The sequence below is a fragment of the Vulpes lagopus genome, chromosome 5, assembly GCF_018345385.1.
Source record: "Vulpes lagopus strain Blue_001 chromosome 5, ASM1834538v1, whole genome shotgun sequence".
Lineage (NCBI taxonomy): Eukaryota > Metazoa > Chordata > Mammalia > Carnivora > Canidae > Vulpes > Vulpes lagopus.
In genome coordinates, this window is record NC_054828.1 from 94,783,196 (window position 1) to 94,803,846 (window position 20,651).

General features: G+C 43.7%; 1 protein-coding gene across 1 annotated transcript in view; it reads right to left on the reverse strand.

Moving 5' to 3' along the window:
• Positions 1-896: 896 nt before the first annotated feature.
• Positions 897-20,651, reverse strand: part of ST3GAL5 (ST3 beta-galactoside alpha-2,3-sialyltransferase 5) — a 53,815-nt gene continuing 34,060 nt past the window's right edge. Inside the window, exons 4-7 of the mRNA XM_041755920.1 lie at positions 16,792-17,135; positions 11,676-11,862; positions 9,105-9,263; positions 897-3,779 (exon numbers count right to left, since the gene is read on the reverse strand). Coding sequence (XP_041611854.1) covers positions 3,531-3,779; positions 9,105-9,263; positions 11,676-11,862; positions 16,792-17,135 — 939 coding nt within the window. The 3' untranslated portion in view covers positions 897-3,530. The remainder of the gene's footprint in view (positions 3,780-9,104; positions 9,264-11,675; positions 11,863-16,791; positions 17,136-20,651) is intronic.

A 20,651-nucleotide genomic window follows, 5' to 3' on the forward strand; every position in this document is an offset into this window, starting at 1 on the left:
GGTCTTATACTGAGTGTTGGTTATAGGTAAATACAGATAAACACCATGTTTTGAGAACACAAATCCATGCTGCCTACAATGACCTTAGGAAGTGGGGAAGGACAGAATAAAGGTTGAGGTGGGGCCAGGGTGTCCTGACCCCCAGGGAAAGGGCAGGGACAGCTGTGTGTTCTGGTGTGCTCTGTGTACTGGGATCCACTTCCCCTTGTTCTTTGTGCTACAGTCTGAGAACCAAGTGTGTGGTCATCTGGGCGCACCCTCACAGAGGGTCAGTGCCTGGAGAGAGGGCATTGGTCCCTCGGCAGCAAACACAGGGTCCTTTGTTCAAGAGAAGCATTTTGTTACCATGTGTAAATGGAAGGAAGACCGGGTGTCACAGGGTTCCTGCTGGCTATGCAAGCTTACTAAAAACTCACTGCATTCCAAGGGCAATTGTGCTAACTCACAGGAACTACTCATTTTCTCATTTTCTTCCTTCTCAGTGGACTTTACTGAAGTGTCCTGAAGAAAAGATGAAAAGGTAGCCCACACTTGGGATGCTGTAAACTTGCCAAGGAGGAGAGTAAGTCACCATTTCTTAATCTTCCTACAATGCTGTTCTAAAAGTTTCTCCTAAGACAGTAACAAGGCAAATCAACAATCCCTTTGATATCAAGTCCCAAAGTGCTGGGGTTGGAATACAGCTACAACAAAGTGGTCCTTGGTTCTAGAAATCTTTAATAACCTGAGGAGACATGACCACTTTTATTCTTTTACTACTAAGCCTCTGTCTGCCACGAAAACCACACTGAGTGTTGACGGCTAAAAGGTCATCACGTTCAAACACAAGCAGAGTCAAACCTGGTCTGACAACATTTTAACCAATGGGCCCAACAAATGATGACAATCCCCAAAGCTGTGAAAACAGACATTGCCAATAGCTTTATCGATATACTCTAGGGAAAGGAAAAACCCAGTGCAACACAAAAGGAGCCATGAAGGAAAGGGGACACCTAGAATACATGAAGTTGTGTAGATGATCCCAGTTTAGCTTTGCCTGAAAACATGACACACACTCATCCAGTCCCCAAGCATTTTCCTAAGGTGGGTCTAGGTTCTGCTCTCTGTAGGAGACAAAACAAATAAATAAAAACAAAACATACAACTCACTGAAATTCTGTGGTCCAAAGTTCTGGTAAGATGTATGTTAAGATACAGAACATATATACATTGTCCTCAGTTACCTCAAAAGCAAGGACTCCTGCCCCATATGAGGGATGCGAGTGCACCTACAAAGCTCTACAAAGTCAGAGGGGTGGCGTGAAGCCTGTCACTGGCAATCCACCTGTGACATCCTGAAGCACCTAGAAGTCTGTTCCCCAAAGAGTGAGTATGTGTGGGGTGGGGTGAGGGAGGAATAAGTCCAAAGCCAAGAAGCCACTTCTAATAAATAGCTGCCAACCTGCTAAAAGTTCTTGATCAACTCCGACTGGCTGGTGGGCTCCATAAAAGGTCTTTGAAAAAATTATGTTTTACTCATTTATTTAAGGCCACGGAGTACTTACTCCCTGCAAATAATTCAAAGGTGAGAGGCCTGGGAAAAGCAATGTAAGGAGGCACAAACGGCCATACAGAGAAGAGGTGGTGAGGGGGCCAGGCCTGACATTGGCTGAAAGCTGCCAGGTGCTGGGCAAGGAACTACACACCTCCCAGCGGCCCTGCAGGGCAGTGGCACATGAGGCCACGTAGCCCACGGGGGAGGTGCTCACAAACACCAGGAAAGTTGTCTAAGGAAGTTCCAAACCCTGGCTTTTGTCAAACTATTTAAATGAAAAAAAAATCAGGTTTCAAGTCGCCCCTGAAGGGCAAGGGGCTGGAGGTGGATGGTGCAGGGCTGGCCTTACCAAGTCACAGGACAGCTGTGGACCACCTTCCTGAGTCTCAATTCTCAACATTAAGTCATTTAGCTGGCGAAAATTTCCAAGCATTTTTCTCTTAAACAGTATTTAGTAAAAAAAAGAGCAAAATCTGCAGAAAATGTTAAGTCACTAATGCAGAGAAATCCTATTTTGCTAGGCTGGCGACTCTGAACTTGACCCTGGGGCCCTGGAGATCAGGACCCCCGTGTGAATACTGTGACTGGCTCCCCCGCCCTGTGTGTGCTGAGGAGGGGACAGACATGGAGGCACGGGAGCAGGCTGGGAGTCAGAGCTACAGTGGGACTGGAAGGCAGAGGAAGAGAGCAGAGATGTGAACCTACCCTCGATGGGGCAGGGAGGGAGCAAAGTAGCTGCCAACCCTCTGATGACAAAGACTGGAGCAATTAAGAGTCAGAAGCTGAAACAAGCCTGTTCTCTGGGAGGAAGCCAGACACTCGAGCATCCAGAGCTGCAGGGAGGCAGCCCTGGCAGGAGGAGGCACCCTCTGCTCTGTCGCTCACTGGGGCATCCCCCACCGAGGTCCCCACCTAGCAGCAGCCAAGGACATTTCAGGGAGATTATGGACTTTTTTTTAAGTGCTCAAATGAAGTAGACTGTGAGAGCTCCTCAAAAGCTTTTGTTCCTTTTTGGTTTGTTCATTTGACCAGCACATTGTCTGGTACACCACGGCCAGGTAGGCATTAAAAAAATATGTTGTTTTTTTTTTAAATAGGCAATTTATAACACCAGGAAGATTTTATTTCAGTGTTTCAGAAAATGTGACTATGCTTGGAAAGGGTTTACTTTGCTACAACTCTGGTAACAAAGATTGTGTCCTAATTTTTATAAGCCACCTCAGGCAGGCAGTGGAACACTTCAGATTAACATTTATGTGCTTTTGGAAGGGCAGTAAAAAAACACTCAAGAAATTCAAGAGTTGTCACAATTTCAGGGAAGACAGTGGCTTCTGCAGCCCAAGCTGGCTTTGTATACTCAGAGGACATAGAAAATGTCTTCTGTGCCCCTTCCCAAACAGGGACACCCGGGACAGCTACCACCTTGTTGATTGTTGCAAGTCTTCTGGCAGAAGACAGACCCACAGAGAGGGGCCGTGAACTTCTCCGATCAGCCCAGGCCTCGCGCAGCAGCACGGCTGAATCAGTACCCGTGGTTTAGCTCCTGAGCACGTCATCCCGGAAGTGCCCCTGGCACGTGTCCCACCAAACAGTCACAAGGAATCAGAATCAGGCATTCAGGGCTCTCATCAAAGGAGTGACCTCCATTCTCCTTCCACTTAATTACCTGATATTCTATGTGCAGTAGACGTGGACAGAGTTTTTACAAATTAAATAATCTTCTTAAAATACAATAAAACATCATTACATAGAAGTCTCTTGGAAAAGTCTTTCCAATTCAATTCTCAAAATTACCTTACAAAATTTTGTGCAAAAACACCGACCTCAAATAAATAGGGGGGACAAAGTGGGAAGAGCGAAACTGTTGTTTTTTAAATTAAAAGTTAAAAACCCCAGCTGCACCTCAAAGTATTTTGCAGGATGCGCTGCATCGAGAAGGCTACGAAAAACAGCCTTCAGAGTCAGAGTTGCATTGTCACATGAGGTTTCCCTGTGTTCAGAATTCACAATGGATGCCTCCGCTGAGATCCTTCACCACGCCCTCTTTGACCAGCTTGAGGAGGAACCTGGTCTCCGTTGTCACATTATGCATGGTTTGAAAGTTCATGGCAGCCATGCAAAGATTGTCAAAGTAGTGCAAAGGTGTTTTGGGTTGATTGAGGTCATATCCAAAGCCTGCCAAGCTGACTTCATCACACAGATGTGTGGCTAAGACAACGGCAATGACACCAATGGTGGGCACGTTCTGAAAAAAGAAAAGACAAAACAAAGCTTAGCACAATTCACTGTTTTCCAAGTGGTATACATGCCTTGCAAAGTCACAGTGGCTTCACTATGGGCTTCGATTTATACAGCATGTGGTTTTATAGATCATAGAATCCTAGAGTCTGACTTCCCACCCAAGTCAGCAATCTAGACTCTAAAACATGATCTGTGATGTAAATACCTCTGAACACACCACCAAGAGACAGCCTGGAAGCCCTTCTTGTACCAGACTTAAAGTTCTTCGTAAAATTTCTACCTACTCGTCCTATAGGTGATGACCAGAACTGCAAAACAAGTCCATTTCCTTTCTTACATGATAAAGATCTACAAGGTCTGCTCTAGAATCAGTGGTCACAGGACCTCCCAAAATCCTTCTTGGGACCCATTTCTAGAGGTGGCCCTTCTTTGCTGGCCCCTGTGGACAATCTCTGCCTCAGACTGTCCACAGAGCAGCCTCCCTTCCTGCCAGTGAAGGCTATGTTCACTTCTTACCTGAAGCTATGTCCCACCTAAGGCCCTTGTTTGCTTTTCTGGCAAGTAACACTTACAGGCCATTTTCACATGCACAGCTGCTAAGCCAGTTTCTGTTCACCCTTTATTTGGGCAATTTTTAGGCCCAAATTAGGGATTTCCACATTTGTTCCTTCTAAAATGTCTCCTACTGACTGTGGCCTAATGTACCAAAAGTCTGAATCATTCTGGATTCTCATTATATCACCACTCCCGCACATCTGCTATCTTGCCACTTGCAAATGTGAAATCATGCTTTCTGGATCCCTCTCTCAGCCTTGGGCAAAAACAGTACCCAGGGTAGAGAGAACAGAAAGTTCCACAGTGGTCCGAGCACTCCCCAAAAGGTGACAACTGATCTACTAATGGCATTCTGTTGTACAGTTTTTCATGTGTAAATGTACCTACTTTGTTCATCCTGAGTCTGTGGCTTCCAGAAACAACTCTCCATTTCTATAAACTGGAACAACAGTGAGCCCTTTAGAGTTCATAGTTTAAGTGGGGTTAAGAACATCAAATGAGCTCATCATTTGTTAGGCCACCTCCTGCTCCTTCATGTGTTGCATCTGTGTCACTTGTTAAAAAGAAACTCAAGAGTCACTGAATACAAGAGAAGTTAACCCAAAGGAAGATTTCTTCCTGTTCAGCCACAGGACCATAAAGTAGTGACCTGTCTTACCTGTGGCCAGCTCTGTACCTAGCGTATCGGGAATACTCAACCAGTATTTGCAGAAGGACTGTGTGAAACCAGCTGCTCATAGGGGCAATGTATGGAGAGAAACTCAGAAGCCATCGAAAACCACTCAGAGATGCTATCTCCAGAACATATCCCCTAAGATCCCATCTCATAACCCACCAGACTTCCCTCTCTTCTGGAAGGGCTTGCATACCAGAAAGTTCCTGACAACACCATCCCAGTTTGGTGTTTATTTCTGGGCTTTTCCATATGCATCTCTGTACATACATTTTTATTTTTATTTATTTTTTAAAGATTTTATTTATTTATTCATGAGCAACAGAGAGAGAGAGAGAGGCAGAGACACAGGTCGAGGGAGAATCAGGCTCCATGCAGGGAGCCTGATGTGGGACTTGATCCCAGGTCTCCGGGCTGAAGGTGGCGCTAAACCATTGAGACACCCGGGCTGAGCCCCATTTTTATTTTTAAACAAAAATAGGATGGTATAAATGCTCTGGAACTTGATTTTCTTGTTTAATACATTATGGAGGGGTCTTCACATCCCTTAATTTTCCTTCATCCTTAAGAGTCACACAATATTGCATTCACTACACATAATATGTTTAAACAATCGCCTAATGAGAAATGTTTAGACTGGTTTTAGTCCTTTGCCGTTAACATTATGGTGAACATCCTAGAATTAGAATAGCCACCTTTGCAGATTTCTCTTCTTTTTTTAAAAGATTTTATTTTTAAGAAATCTCTCTTTTTTTAAAATTTTTATTTATTTATGATAGTCACAGAGAGAGAGAGAGAGAGGCAGAGACACAGGCAGAGGGAGAAGCAGGCTCCATGCACTGGGAGCCGGATGTGGGATTCGATCCCGGGTTTCCAGGATCGCGCCCTGGGCCAAAGGCAGGTGCCAAACCGCTGCGCCACCCAGGGATCCCATATTTTTAAGAAATCTCTATACTCAATGTGGGGCTCAAACTCACAGCCCTGAGAGCAAGAGTCACATGCTCCACTGACTGAGCCAGCCAGATGCTCCTCTGATTTTCTTATAATAAAATTTTTAGAGTAAAATTGCTGGGAAAAGACTATTCACATTTAAAGCTGATATATATTGCCAAACCACCCTCCAGAAAAGTACCAACTTATAATTCTACCTGTATTCCTGCCAAGCAAAGACATTATTAAGCATTTAAATCTTTGCTAAAAAAACAGGGGGAAATGTCATTGTGGCTCTAACTTACTTTTATTTGATTATTGGTGAAGTTGAACATTTTATCATGCATTCCTTGGCTGTATTAATTTCTTCTTTTGTGTAATGTCTGTTCATATCTTTTCCCCATTTTTTTTTATTGGCCCTCTTTTCTGTTTTATCTAATAAGATCTTATACTTTAGAAGTATTTACTATCATATATATGATAAAATTTCCCCTGCTTATTTTGTGTTGATATTTTTTGCTGTTCATTTCGTATTTTATGTAATTGTATCTGCTAATTTTTTAAAGATTACTTTTTTCTTTAACATTTTATTTATTTATTTGAGAGAAAGAGTGTGAGAGAGAGATAGCATGAGCAGAAGGAGAGGCAGAGAGAGAGGGAGAAGCAGACTCCTTATTGAGCAGGGAGACTGACATGGACTCAATCCCAGGACCCTGGGATCATGACCTGAGCTGAAGGCAGATGCTTAACTAACTGAGCCACCCAGGTGCCCCTAAAGGTTACTTTTAAAATAAAAATCTACCTACAAACCATAGATGAACATTTCCCTATGTTTAAAAAATACTATGGGATTTCATAAAGACACAGGGCAGTTGAGAAGATACAGAAACCCATGGATAGTGAAACTTCTTTATAACTTAATCTTGTCAAAGTTTAAGTCTTTTTTTTTTTAACTTTTGTTAAAATTGATGCTAAATTGATGCTAAAATTGATGCTAATTGATGTCAAAGTCTGTTTTAAGTCTTTTTTTTTTTTTTTTTTAGCTGTTTTGTTAAAATTGATGCTTAAAAGTTTTAAGTCCATGTTCTGGAGGATCCTATGTGCTCTCACATGGGGAAGAGCAGCTAAAGCAACCTATAATATAACAAGTCCAATCAGAGACCCAACAGCTGCTGCTGAGGGGCAGAGGAGCCACTCTCCTCAGAGAGGGAAACAGGTACCACAGGCTGACCAGAAAAACTGGTCCCAGACATGCTCCTGCTGTGGGCACAAAATACATGGCCCTGGTGGCCTCCCCATGGATGGAGAGGCAGGAAAGCCTCTTGGGGAGGGCAGAGCACGGGAGAAAAACGGTGGCCTGCTAAGGGAAGAGCTTCAGCTGTGTTCACAGAAAGCTGGGTATTCAAACCTGAGGCTGGGGCCAGTGTTGGAGTTCGCTGTTACCGATCATAGTAAAGAACGAGATTTTTGTTTTAAGGAGCCTATTTAAGGGGATCCCTGGGTGGCGCAGCGGTTTGGCGCCTGCCTTTGGGCCAGGGCGCGATCCTGGAGACCCGGGATCGAATGCCACGTTGGGCTCCCGGTGCATGGAGCCTGCTTCTCTCTCTGCATATGTCTCTGCCTCTCTCTCTCTCTCTCTCTGTGTGTGACTATCATAAATAAATAAAAAATTAAAAAAATAAGGAGCCTATTTAAGTATTTGGCTTTCTTCCTTTAAAATTTACACAGGTGTTTTAAAGAACATTTTTAATTAGAATTTGACTCATAGGGGAGGGGTGCCTGGGTAGCTCAATGGGTTATGCATCTGCCTTCGGCTCAGGTCATGATTCCAGAATCCTGGGATCCAGCCCCTAATCAGGCTTCCTGCCCAGTGGGGAGGCTGCTTCTCCCTTTCCCTCTGCCCCTCTCTGCTCGTGCTCTCATTCTCTCTCTCTCTCAAATAAATAAAATTTGATTCATGGGGCAAATAGAAGAACCTGCTAATCTGCCTACTGGTTGACTACATCTAAGAGTCTACCTCATTGTTTGGAAACTGTAACCTTGAAGAGCCTCAGGCATCTGCTAGACAATATCTCAGGACCCCAGTATGAGCAGTACCCCTGCCTTTTCCAAATTCCTTGCTTTCCTTTATATATGGAGATTTTGCTTAAAAGTTTGTTTAAGAATGGGGGCTCCTGGGTGGCTCAGTCTGTATAGGTTTAGCATTGGACTCTTGATTTCAGCTCAGATCTGGATCTCAGGGTCATGAGTTCAGGCTCCTCATTTAAAAAAAAAAAAGGATGATTTCCACTGCTTTTTAAAAATGTATTTAATCATGAGAGACACACAGAGAGAGAAAGAGGCAGAGACAGAGGCAGAAGCAGGCTCCATGCAGGGAACCCGACGCGGGACTCGATCCTGGGACTCTGGGATCACGCCCTGGGCCAAAGGCAGACACCCAACCACTGTGCCACCCAGGCACCCCTCTACCACTTTTTAAAAAGTTATTCTAAAGACACAGGCTTAGCTATTTGGGTCATAAGGAAACCGACAATAAAGGCAAGCCACCCTCCCAATGGCAGCACAGGCCAACCGAAGGTAAAGAATTTCTATTGCAGTGAGCAACCTATAGATAGCACAAAGGTTCTCAAATAAGGCTGCAAAATAAAATCACCCAGGGGACTTTGAAAATCCCAATGTATAGACCACAGCATAAAACAAATAGGAAGTTTGGGATGGGACCCAAGCATCAACTGAAAAGCACTCTCTAGGGGGTAAATTTTATTTACTATTACCTATAAAGTGATGATAAATGTCAATTCTTACCTAAGCAGCCCCCAGAGTTAAAAATGTAAAGAACTTTCAGACCACCAAAGTGCCTTTCAGTGACCTACCATTAGTGATCGGAGTCCCAGAGTTAGACTACCTTAAATAATATCTTAGTGACATAAATTTCAACATATGGACTATACAAAAGAGATGAGTCACCAGGGGAAAAACCAAGTAAAAAATGAGGAGCCCTAAAGTCAGGATGCAGATCGGCAAACACACACAGAGCATCTCATCAGTGACTGCATTTCTACACTGGGAGACACTTCTGGGTATACAGCTGAGCCTAAGTGAAATCTGTACAGAGGTCTCCCTTCCAACACAGAGAAGAAGAGTTAACTTTCAATTGCAACAAAAAAATACCTTATCTCGGCCCCAGAACCTTGACTGGGGCTCTGAGTATTGAAGGATGTCAAAGGCGGTCTCTTTGATAATAACTGGATTCAAAATCCTGAAATGTTTTGGCTGTAGTGGGATTCTTTCCGCCACCTGCTTCCAAAAGAAGAGCCGCACCCAAAATGGCTACAGAAAGAAAGCAAGCAATCATTAGGGGTACTTAATCAAGTGATCCTACCACCAGAAGGTGAGAATGCATCCCTGTTAACCAGCACAAAGCTGTGGGTGTGACCCCAAGTGGGCTTGTGTGCTGCATTCTGCAGCACAGTCATGGAGATCTATGCCAATTTTACCCCAGTCAGAGTAGCAACCCAAAGGACCTATTCTATGACAGTGGCATTTGACAAGAAGAGAAAGTGTAGAACCAGCTCTGGTTTGTTTGGGGAAGAAACTCCCCAGGTTGTGATCTGAGATAGTAAGGCTTTTTAGGACCTAAAGGCATCTTTTGTCCCAGGGAAGACCAGGTGAGCAGATCCAGTTTAAGGGTATTAAGTGCTGTGAGTGCCCCACTCTGATCAGGCCCTCCCCCTGCATCCTCTCCACTGACTTGCCCTAAGTCATAGCCCTATGAAGTCTCCTGGTAACCGACTGTAAGGCATTCCCTCCTATGTGCTTCATCTTCCAACTAGTTCCAACTAGTTTAACCTTCCAAATCTTAGTCATTCACACATTCCCCACTTCTATTAGTGGCAAAATCAGTTGTTAAAATCTAATTGTGAGAAAGGTCCAGCTTCTGTCATCCTGAAGTAATTGTATCATATTGGATAGTCATTCCCAAGGAACTAGCCTTTCTTTTCCTAAGTGTGTATGTGTTCTAAAACTTCTCTGTTTACAGAACTTAGAAAAGATGTTACATTATTCAGAATAGCAAGTCTTACTGAGGTACTCAAGTTTGTTTTCTTGGTAGTTTTTTTTTTTTAAGTTTAAAAGTAATATGTTTTGTGATTGTTTCTTGGCCTGTGTTTTGATATTCTTTCCCTTTTCCCTATTTTAATCGACAAAGATGTGTTTAGATATTGAATTTGTTTAGACATTAAATGATTTTGTTAAAGGCAAAAAAAAAAAAAAAAGTTTTCATTTGAATGACTTCAGTTCCTGTAGTTTGCATTTGAATGGTTTCAGTTTATGTCCACTTTTCAATTTGACCTAAGGAAGCACTACTAGGTTGAGTGTGCCTAAGTGTTTGAGAAGCCTAAAGTCATTAAGATAAAACCTAACATCAAAAAATCGGAAGCCAAGTAACTTGTGCAGAAGGAATACACAGAAAACTTGGGGTGGTTTGGTTAGAGTATAATTAGGGGAGGGTGTGCATAAGGTAGATTTTTCTGGTTTTCAGAAATTGTAATTTTCTTGATGTGCTATTTCAATTTTTAGTAGCAAATGTGTATGTAGAGGATCTTATTAAAATTGAGACTTATTTGAATAAAAAAAAAAAAAAACTTGGACCCAACTTCTACTCAATAGAAAAATCTAGAAGATCATGATAAACTCTACAGAATCTGGCTTTGCAGATTGAAATTCTCCATCAGATGGAGCTTATGTGAAAAGTCTACTATATCCTATTAATTTTGCAGAGAGCTAGTTTTTGGGTGTGTCTACAAATGTTAGATTTGACCTCTGAAATTTATTTCAGCACAATGGATGGGGCTATAAGGTAATATGATTAATTATTATAACAAACAAAAGGGGATATGACCAAGCTCATGTTGAGTCCATTCCCTCAACACCTGGCCCTCTGGAATTCTGAGAATTTCCTCCAACAAAAGGACTGCCTATCAGAGCATTTTTAGACAATCTCTTGGGGAATATTCCTCAGAGGTTTCATATATATACTCTTTTGAAAAAACCTCAATAATGGTTTATATTTATCCAAGCAAATCTAATTTCTAGATTATCCAAGATATATGTAAATTCAAGTCTGGTGAGTAAGGTAATAACAATTTTGGTCCAAAACTTGATATTTCCATTAAGTAATGATCACAATTTCCATGTGATCAGAATTTAATCTTAAATTCTGAAAGTAATTCGCAACAAGGACTGCTGATGGCTTTCTACAAAGGCAGTAGTTATCTGAAAGACAACAAAAAGTATAACTGACCCTTAAATGATGTGGTAGGGGAGGGGCACCACCATCCCCTCCTCAAGAAGTTGAAATCCACAGATAACTTCTGACTCTCCAAAAACTTAACTACTAATAGCCTACTGCTGACCAGGAGCCTTGCCAATAACATAAAGAGTTAATACATATTTTCAATGTTATATGTATCATATATTGTATGTATTCTTAAAGCAAGCTAGAGAAAGGAAAATGTTATTCAGAAAATTGTAATGAAGAGAAAGTGCATTTATAATACTGCACTGTATTTATCGAAAACAACCTGCATATACGTGGACCCAGGCAATTCAAACCCATGTTGTTCTGCGGTCAACTGTATGCATTCCACTGTGTTTGTTTAAAAATAAAAGTCTGGAATTACAATAAGAGATCCCTCCACTTTTTACGAAGGAACACTGGATAGCTGAATTTCTAGTGCTTACCAGGGTTTCATTTTTTAGCATTGCTTGAAGCCAGCTGAAGTCAACACTCTTGAATAAAACAGCAACAAACAAGTCATTGGAATAATATTCAAGGTCAGACAGTGGCGCACCCTCTGGATAAGTCATCCTTATAGTAGTTTTATTACCAACATGCTCAGAATATCCCTCAACTGGTGCACTGTTTAACCTAAATTTAAAAAAAGGACAAAAGTAGATTGACAAAGCAAGCCATCAACTATCTTGTCATATCATGCAAGTCACATGCAAGATCCCTGCGTTGTGTTCCCCACATGTTTTTAGAACTGAGAGTGAGCTGTGGGTCGGAAGTAAGGCCTCTTTCCCAGCAGCCTCAAGTCCCTGAGGGATGCCCACATCTCCTCTCTGAATGTCAAGCAATTCCATCCAATCCTGCCATTTTAAGCCAACCCAAACATTATACTTTGGGCTTTCTCTGGGCATCAGTAATGTTTCCTTGAAAGCTTCCCGTTGTGCTCAGATATTAGATGTTCTTGCCAGAATTTCAAAAAGGTAATCAGAAAGGAAACCTAGAAACCAGGGCCAGGCACAATTATATGGACAGAGTTGGGACCAAGGAGGGCACTGGGCCCAGGTACATCCTTTATTTATTTATTTTTTTAACATTTTATTTATTTATTCATGAGAGACACAGAGAGGAAGAGGCAGAGACACAGGCAGAGGGAGAAACAGGCTCCATGAAGGGAGCCCGACGTGGGACTCGATCCTGGGACCCAGGATCACACCCTGGGCCAAAGGCAGATGCTCAATCACTGAGCCACCCAGGTGTCCCCCAGGTACATCCTTTAAAGCAAGGATGTGGGACACTTAACACCTGCTAGATCAACCAAGGCTCTTACCAGGCATTAGGTTTTGGGGCAAATTCTAAGAATTCTTCTGAAAGCACTAACACTCACCCAAAGAGTTTTGTAATCTCAAAGTCTATTGGGCTCTTCTCCTGCATCATACACCTCTATTGTCACACTTGTATCTCGGCATTCTTCTCTATTATATTGCCATTTCTTCTAGATTTGATACCTACCTCTGGATTATCAAAGGATATTATTACACATGAGGACCAAATGCAAGGCATGCCCCTGAGGCAGTTATTTTTCTCCCCTTTCTTTTCTTTTTTAGAATGAAGGACATTATCAGGGTTGCTGGTGAAATCTGGATAAGGATGTAGATAGGACTTGTATTTTCTCAGTGTTAATTTCCTAATTCTGAATGCTGTTCTGTGGTTCTGCAGTTCTATGATAGTCCTCATTCTTGGGAAACCCTCACTGACTTATTTAGGGGTAAAGGGGCTTGATATTTGCCACTATCAAAGAGTTCCAAAAAGAATAATAAAATATATGGAGAGAAAATCATGAAGTAACGTGATGAAGTCGTTACCAGCTGGATAATCTGGGGGAGGAAGCATGAATGGGAAGTTCTTTGTACTATTTTTGCAACTCTTCTGTTAAATTTGAAATTATTTTACACCTAAAAGTTTCCCGCAAAAACTTCATTTTTAAAAAAAGATTTTATTTATTTATTTGAGAGTGAGAGAGTGAGAGAGCGTATGCATGAGTGGGGGTGAAGGGCAGAGGCAGGGGAGAAGCAGACCCCTCCCTCCACTGAGCAAAGAACTCACTTGATGTGGAGCTTGATCCCAGAACCCTGGCATCATGACCTGAGCCGAAGGCAGATGCTTAACTGACTGAGCCCCTCAGATGCCCCATCCCCCAAAAGCTTCTTAACTGATATTCTCCCTCCTAATCAGGGTAAGCCACCCTTCCTCTATCCCCAGCACTCAGTAGCCTCCCAGGGGCCATGCATGAAGTCCATGCTCTCCAATGTGGTGATCTGTGGGCCACCATTAGGCATCAGGCCACCTTCGAGCCCCTTTCCCAATATCCTGGCCCATCTTCCTTATAGAGAACAAAATGGAGTCTCTCATTGTCAAGCAGGGGACTGTGTCAAGCAATGATGCAAGCAGGTAAAGGTCCTGCAGCTAGGATATACTGCTGGGACCAGCATCAGCTGACAGCCCAGAAATGATAATGAACAGACCAGAGGTGGTCTGCAGGGGCCCAAGACCCTTTAAAAAGGGAAGGATTCTAGCAGCAAACTGTCAGACTCCTCAGACATGACTCTTCTACGTCCGACCACTTAAAAAAGACAACTGCACTGAAGGATCTGCCCGATGGATCTCTAAGCAAAACTGAGATCCTTCACTGCTTGAATATAAGCAGCATGAAGTGCCAAGAGCTGACCCACACCACACTGAGGCCTTATCTCAACTGTGCACCCACAGACTGATTTCACATTCGGTTTGTTAACTTCATACACCCCCTGTTTTTTGTTTTTGTTTTTGTTTTTGTTTTATTTGAGAGAGAGAGACAGAGAGACCGAAATGGACAGATAGGAAGAGGCAAAGGGAGAGAGCAAGAGTGTAGGGAGGAGCAGAGGGAGAGGGACAGACTCTGTGCTGAGCCTGGAGTCAGAGGTGGGGCTTGATCCCAGGACCCTGAGATCATGACCTGAGCCGAAACCAAGAGTCAGATGTTCAACTGACTGAGCCACCCAGGGGCCCCCTTACCCTCTTCTGTCATCTCGTCTGTTGTGTGGCTTGTCTTATGGTCTGCTCTGTTAGACTGTGTAAGAAGCCAGGTTGAATCACATGGTGTAATGTCATGGAGTTTGGAATCCTGAACCTCCTTCCTAATCATGATTAACTTTGCTTTAAGACTGAATAAAGCTGACATTGTGGAAAGCCAACTCGTGTGTGTGCCTTCATAGTGTGCTCATGATATTCCTCCTGCCAGGGCGGGGCTCCACACCCTAGATCTCCCTGCCCACCTCCTCCCTGAAGAGCCAAATGGCACTGTTCTGCCAAGGCCAGCTCGGGGCTACCCTTCCCTCCCACCATTCCTCTCCTCTGGCCCAGAGTGTGCACTGTTGGCACCCCTGGCTTCTCTCCTCTTCTCTTCCTATATTAGTAATGCACCATTAAATGGGCATGAGGCCCTGTCTGCCTACACACACATCTTTCAACTGTTTGCATGGGGCCAGGAATTAGCTTCCGAAAGCCTCATACCCTGCATTTGGACTGCTGGCATCTGGCCTAGACTCTGGCCCTCAAAGTCTTCATTGGTGACAGTAACAATGATGGCTTCATGGAGGAATGAGAACATCTAACGCACGTTACACAGTGTCTGGCACAAAGAAAACATCCAGTGAGGGGCACCTGGGTGGCTCAGTGGTTGAGCATCTGCCCTTGCCTCAGGTTGTGATCCTGGGGTCCTGGGAGCAAGTCCTAAATCGGATTCCCCACAGGGGGCCTGCTTCTCCCTCTGACTATGTCTCTGCCTCTCTGTGTCTCTCATGAATAAATAAATAAAATCTTTAAAAAAAGAAAAGCAAGCAAGCAAGCAAGCATCCAGTGAAAGGCAGTGGTTATAGCCTCCTTCAAAGCCTAACCCCACTCCTCAAAGCCTAACCCCATTCCTACTCCCGCATCTCACACCATTCCTGCTCTCTGGCCACTGAGGACTACAGCACCCCTTTTGCCTTTAAACTAGGTTCTTATCTGTTTCTTTTCATTTACCTGTATATTTCCATGTATCCCAAGCCCAATGTTAAATGCTTAGCACTAAGTTCTAAGTGCTGTACATTTGTGAACTTATTTTGTCTTCACAGTAAGCCCATAACATGTGTACTGTTACTGCCTCCAGATGAGGAAATAGGAGCACAGGACAGTTAGGAATCTTGCTCAAGATCACAGCTATCGGGAACAAAGGTACTATATGAATACATCACTTTCACGTTCAAAATATCTGAAATGGATCTTGTCATCCTCTCTCACTAACCAGACATTTTCCCCAACTACTCCAATTTCTGACAGCAGTTCCACTAACATGTGAGACCCCAGACTGGAAATCCTGATGTCCCTTGGCATTAACTGTCAAGCTGTTGGGAAGTCCTATAATTTACTTTTTCAGTAGACCTCTTGGATCAGTCTCCATTTCCACTTTCTCTGCCTCACACCAGGCCCACACATTCATGCACTGACCACAACCTTGAAACCCAATCCACAGCCCGGGGCTCTCCTGCCTTGGGACAAACGCACACGCTCCTGCTGAACAGATCTGATGAGACCCAGAGTACATTGTACTTCTGGTTCTGCATATCCTTCAGGTAGGGAGAATTTATTCAAATGTATCCAAATGTATCAAGAGCCTTAAAAGCATTCCAATATCTTTAAGCCAACAACTCTAAGAATTCTTAGAATTATTTCCAGGGTAATAATCAGAGATAAGGACAATAAGTATGAGATATGCAGGGCATTTTCACAGTAACAAAGAATCTGAAAAATTCAAAATATCCAGCACTAGAAGAACAGCTGAATGACTTATGATACTCTCATTTAAAGGAATACTAAGCACTTGGAAGAGTTAATTTTCCAAGAAATATTTAATGACCTCAGAAACTGTTCATAATGTTATGTTTAAAAAAAAAAAGCAAACCACTTTATAAGAATGCAGATGCACTCATTAGTAGTGTATAGAACAAAAGTGGAACACAGCTGATTGATAGTGATTGGTTATTAGGGCTACGAGGGGTTATTTTTCTTCCTTGCATTTTTCTATACTTTTTTAACTTTCAAGAATGAGCCTATTTAGCTTTTATAAGGAAAACAATTTTTAGCCAGCTGAACCAAAAAGAATCTAGGATGGGGGGAGTTCAGATTGTGTGCTTCCTTTGTCCCCACCAGCACTGTCTCATGGGGTGCACCCACACCGAGCCCCATTCCCAGAAGCCAAGCATCCCCCATACTTACTCCCCAACACTGTGCCCTCTCTTGGTCCTGCCTAGCTCAGGCTTCCTCCTGAATCTCTACCCAAACTTCCAAACCTCACCTCTTCTGACAAGGTTCTGCCAAATCTGGGTCAGTATGGCACAGTTTGGGGCATCTAATCATTTCATATTTTTGTTTCATTATCTCAAGCAGTAAGTCCCTAGCAGGCAGGGACTTGGCAGTACTTTCTGCATCCCTGTTGCTGGTATGGCACTGACCAACAGCAGTAAAGTGAACTCTAGAGGTGAACCCATGTACCTTATCACCACATCGAACTGGTTGAGGGCCTGGCCCAGTGCTAGTCCGTGGAGTATGCCACCGCTTCCGATGACCACACAACGCCTACAGCTCTTTGCTCTCAAGTGTTCGGGCATGTCATGCTCGGGCAGTATTTCCAACAGGGTCTGGACTTCACTGGAGAACTTTCGGAATCCAAAAGGAGGATCATACTTGTACTCGGCTTCATTCATTTTGGGGGTCTCCTTCACGAAAGGTGGCAAGTCCGTGCTGTACCTGTGCTCGAACAACTGCGCCATCGACTTCTTCGCAAACTTGGGTCGGCACTCCTTTTGCAAGACTTGCTGAGCATATTTCTGAGCTCTCTGGAATGAAATCACAGCGATCTGAGTTTGAATAACTCTTAGGCATTAGAAATATCATCTTACAGATGACACTGTGTCCTGCGATATCTGATAGAGCTGCCTGTCGATTACTCTTTCAGCACAAAACAGTTGCTTTTTTTTAAGAGTTAACTGATGCTCAGAAACTTAAAGAAATAAACTGGGAGAATCATAGGACAGGGAGATAAACACAGCAAGCATGTATAAGGAAAGCATGTCCTTGCACCCCCACCTCCTGCCCCTGGCCTAACCTTGTTCCTCAAATAAATTTGGGGTGAAATACACACTTTGAAGTATTTCATGTCTTATAAGATCCTGTCACATGCTACAACATGGATGGACCCTGAGAACGTTATACTAAGTGAAATAAGTCACAAAAGGACTGTTTCAGCCCACTTACAAGGTCTCTCAAGTATTAAAACTGGTCAAAACAGAAAGTAGAATGGTGGTTATCAAGGACTGGGGGGCAGGGGCAAATGGAGAGATGCTGTTTAATGGGTCTGGAATTTTGGTTTTGCAAGATATAAAAGTGCTAGAAATCTGTTTCACAGCAACATGAATATACTTAACAGGGCCGAACTGCACATTTAAAAATGGTTGAGATGGTAAGTTTTATGTGTTGGGGTTTTTTTTAACCACAATTTAATACAATTTCATATTTTAGGTTCTTATCCTTCAAGATGAGAAAGATGCTTATTTATCAGTTGGGGCAATGAGCTTCATAGAGTCTGGAATGTAAGTTATTCTAAATGTAATCAGGGATCAGTGTCATGTCAACATAGAAGTAGTTTTGTATATGATCTACCTGCACTGTGAATGCCTCGCCTCAACAAGGAAAGGCTGCTGAATGCCAAGTACAGTAGCCCAGCTGAAAGCAAAACTCACCAGAGGGATGTGGTACAAAGGCCCAAGCACCCCAGTCTTCCTCCTGGCTCAGTCTGGCCAAATGCTGCCTCAGAACTGCCTGGTGGGAAGTCTTCCCTCATCCTTGTGCTTCCTGTCCTCACCTCCACCTTCAGCAGCCTTGGCCCCGCCTTACCCCTCCTCCCACCAAGCTCTCCTCACACACACACACACACACACACACACACACACACACACGTATGCATGTATGAAGTCCTAGATTTTCTGGGATATTTATTTTTAGGATTGAATACGTCTTTTTTAAAACTCTGTTCATCCTATTATGAGGATTATTATGGTTGCATATAGTTTTTTTTTAAGATTTTATTTATTTACTCATGAGAAATACACACAGAGAGAGAGAGAGAGAGAGAGAGAGAGAGGCAGAGACACAGGCAGAGGGAGAAGCAGGCTCCATGCAGGGAGCCTCGATCCCGGATCTCCAGGATCATGCCTTGGGCTGAAGGTGGCACTAAACCGCTGAGCCACCCGGACTGCCCAGCTGCATATAGTTTTAAATGTCTGCCCCAAATATGGTTTTCCTCCAAGTTTTACAATTTTTATTGTCTGGTTTCTGTATAATAAATTTAGTTGTAGGAAAACACCTATCTTATTATAGCAGAACCCCCCCCCCCACCACCACACACACACTCCTCCCATTTTAAGATACAGCTTCAAAAAATTCTTAGTACCTGCACAGAACACACTGTCTACATCTGGAGGATGTGGCCTCATTTTTTAAAAGGGGAACTCATACTCTCTGAAGCAGAAATGATGCTACAGACACTATGCACAGACATGATCTTGGTCTACTGGCACCGACACTCCCACACATCACAAAATGATCGTTCGTATCTTCACTTTGTAGGCTCGAGGTGACATGACCAGTGGGGGGCCAAGCTGGCGTGCTCACCTGGTCTCATTACTTCCCAAATGCCTAAAACCACAGCCCCTGTCTACACAGAGCAGCATACAGACACCACCGTGGAGACCGAGAGTTTAAATATGAACTGGCATCTTCATGAGGAATCAATGGGAAAGCAAAGCAAGGGCCAACCGTGAGCCCTGGATTCTAGCAGGCACCAGAACGGAAGGCCTGCCAAGCCTATGGCACGCAGCACCCAGCAGAGACTTAACGCCCCATCAGCGGAGGGACCACACACACCACACACAGTTTGTCTTTAGACCCAAGGCCTGAAAGTTAGGAACAGCAAGTTTTAGAGAAGAGATCCTTCACTAAGGAACAACATGTTAAGCATCTGGTGTTGCAGGTCTCCTAGGACAGAAATGAACGTCTGAGAAGTGCCTGGAGAAACCCAGAGCAGCTTAGTGATCCACGGGTGACGTGGAAGAAGAAGGTGATTGAGCCAGAAACGTGGGCTCGGCTCTTCTGGGCTGCCAAATTTCCTCTTTAGAAGTTTCATTTGGAAGGAGGGAAATTTCACTCCATTTCCATTCTGGCAAAGAGTTCCATTTCAGGCTTCAAACTTAATTTTCTAGACTAGGAGCAGAGCACAAGGCTTAGTAATCACCCTCTGACCATGACTGTGCTGGTGCCTCTCTCACTGCAAGGTACAATAAATCAATCCCCAGGGAAATAAATGTTCTAGATGCCACTGGAAACGTCTACAGCGACAGCAACTCCTTTTATCCCTCTGTTTCACCTCATTTAGAGATGTGTGTGTAACAAGCCCTGAAGCCCCTGGGATCGCTTCTTCTAGCCAGAAGCTGCTTTTTAGTACAGAGTCAGGTAGCAAATGGCCACCTCATGTGAGACCTCACTGAAGGGTATTTAAAAAAAAAAAAATCAAATTAATTTTCCTTCGCCAAAGTCTCCACTTTCATTTCTGCTGCATAATTTTTAGGATAACACTTCTTAGAAACAGAAGTCAGTGGCATAATTCTTAGCAAAAGGCAATGTTCTCTTTCCTTTCTTTAACTCTAGGACAGGGCATGGCACTGAGGTGGAAGGTGAGTTTTGGGGCTGGGGCTGACCAAACTCAGGTAGGAGCCCAACTCAACCACAGACCACGCAAATGGAGGGCAGGCCTAGTGAGAACTTGCAGTTCCTGGCTGGAGAAGGCCAGCACCGTTCTATCCTCACAGGGCTGCTCTGAGGCTCACAGTTTCATGCACTGTGCCCAAGCCAGGTGGGACTTGAGCCCATCACAGAAGAACAGCGACCATAGGCCAAGCTACTGCCACCCTTACCGCACATTCAAGGTAGCTGTCTGTATGTCCACCTGGCTACAAGCAGTACAAGCAGGGCCAAATCTGAATAACTAAGTCACAGAAAGAACACCAGGGTAAAAACTCCAGCTGTCAGTGGCCGCCCAGGACTGGTGATGGACAGAATGTTCTAAGATTAGGACTGGGGTGCTGGTGGTGGTACTATGTGAATGCACACACACTATCACACTGCATGCTTCAGAGGAGGAACTGTGTCACGGCAGACTGTTAAGAAAAAGCAATCAGAAGATCTGGACACTAGGTCCAGTTCTAGATCTATTAGCCAGAGTGTGACTTTGCTAAAGCATCTAGCCCTAGGCGAAGGCTTCAGTTCCCTCATCTCTGATATCTGAGGATGGGTTGGGG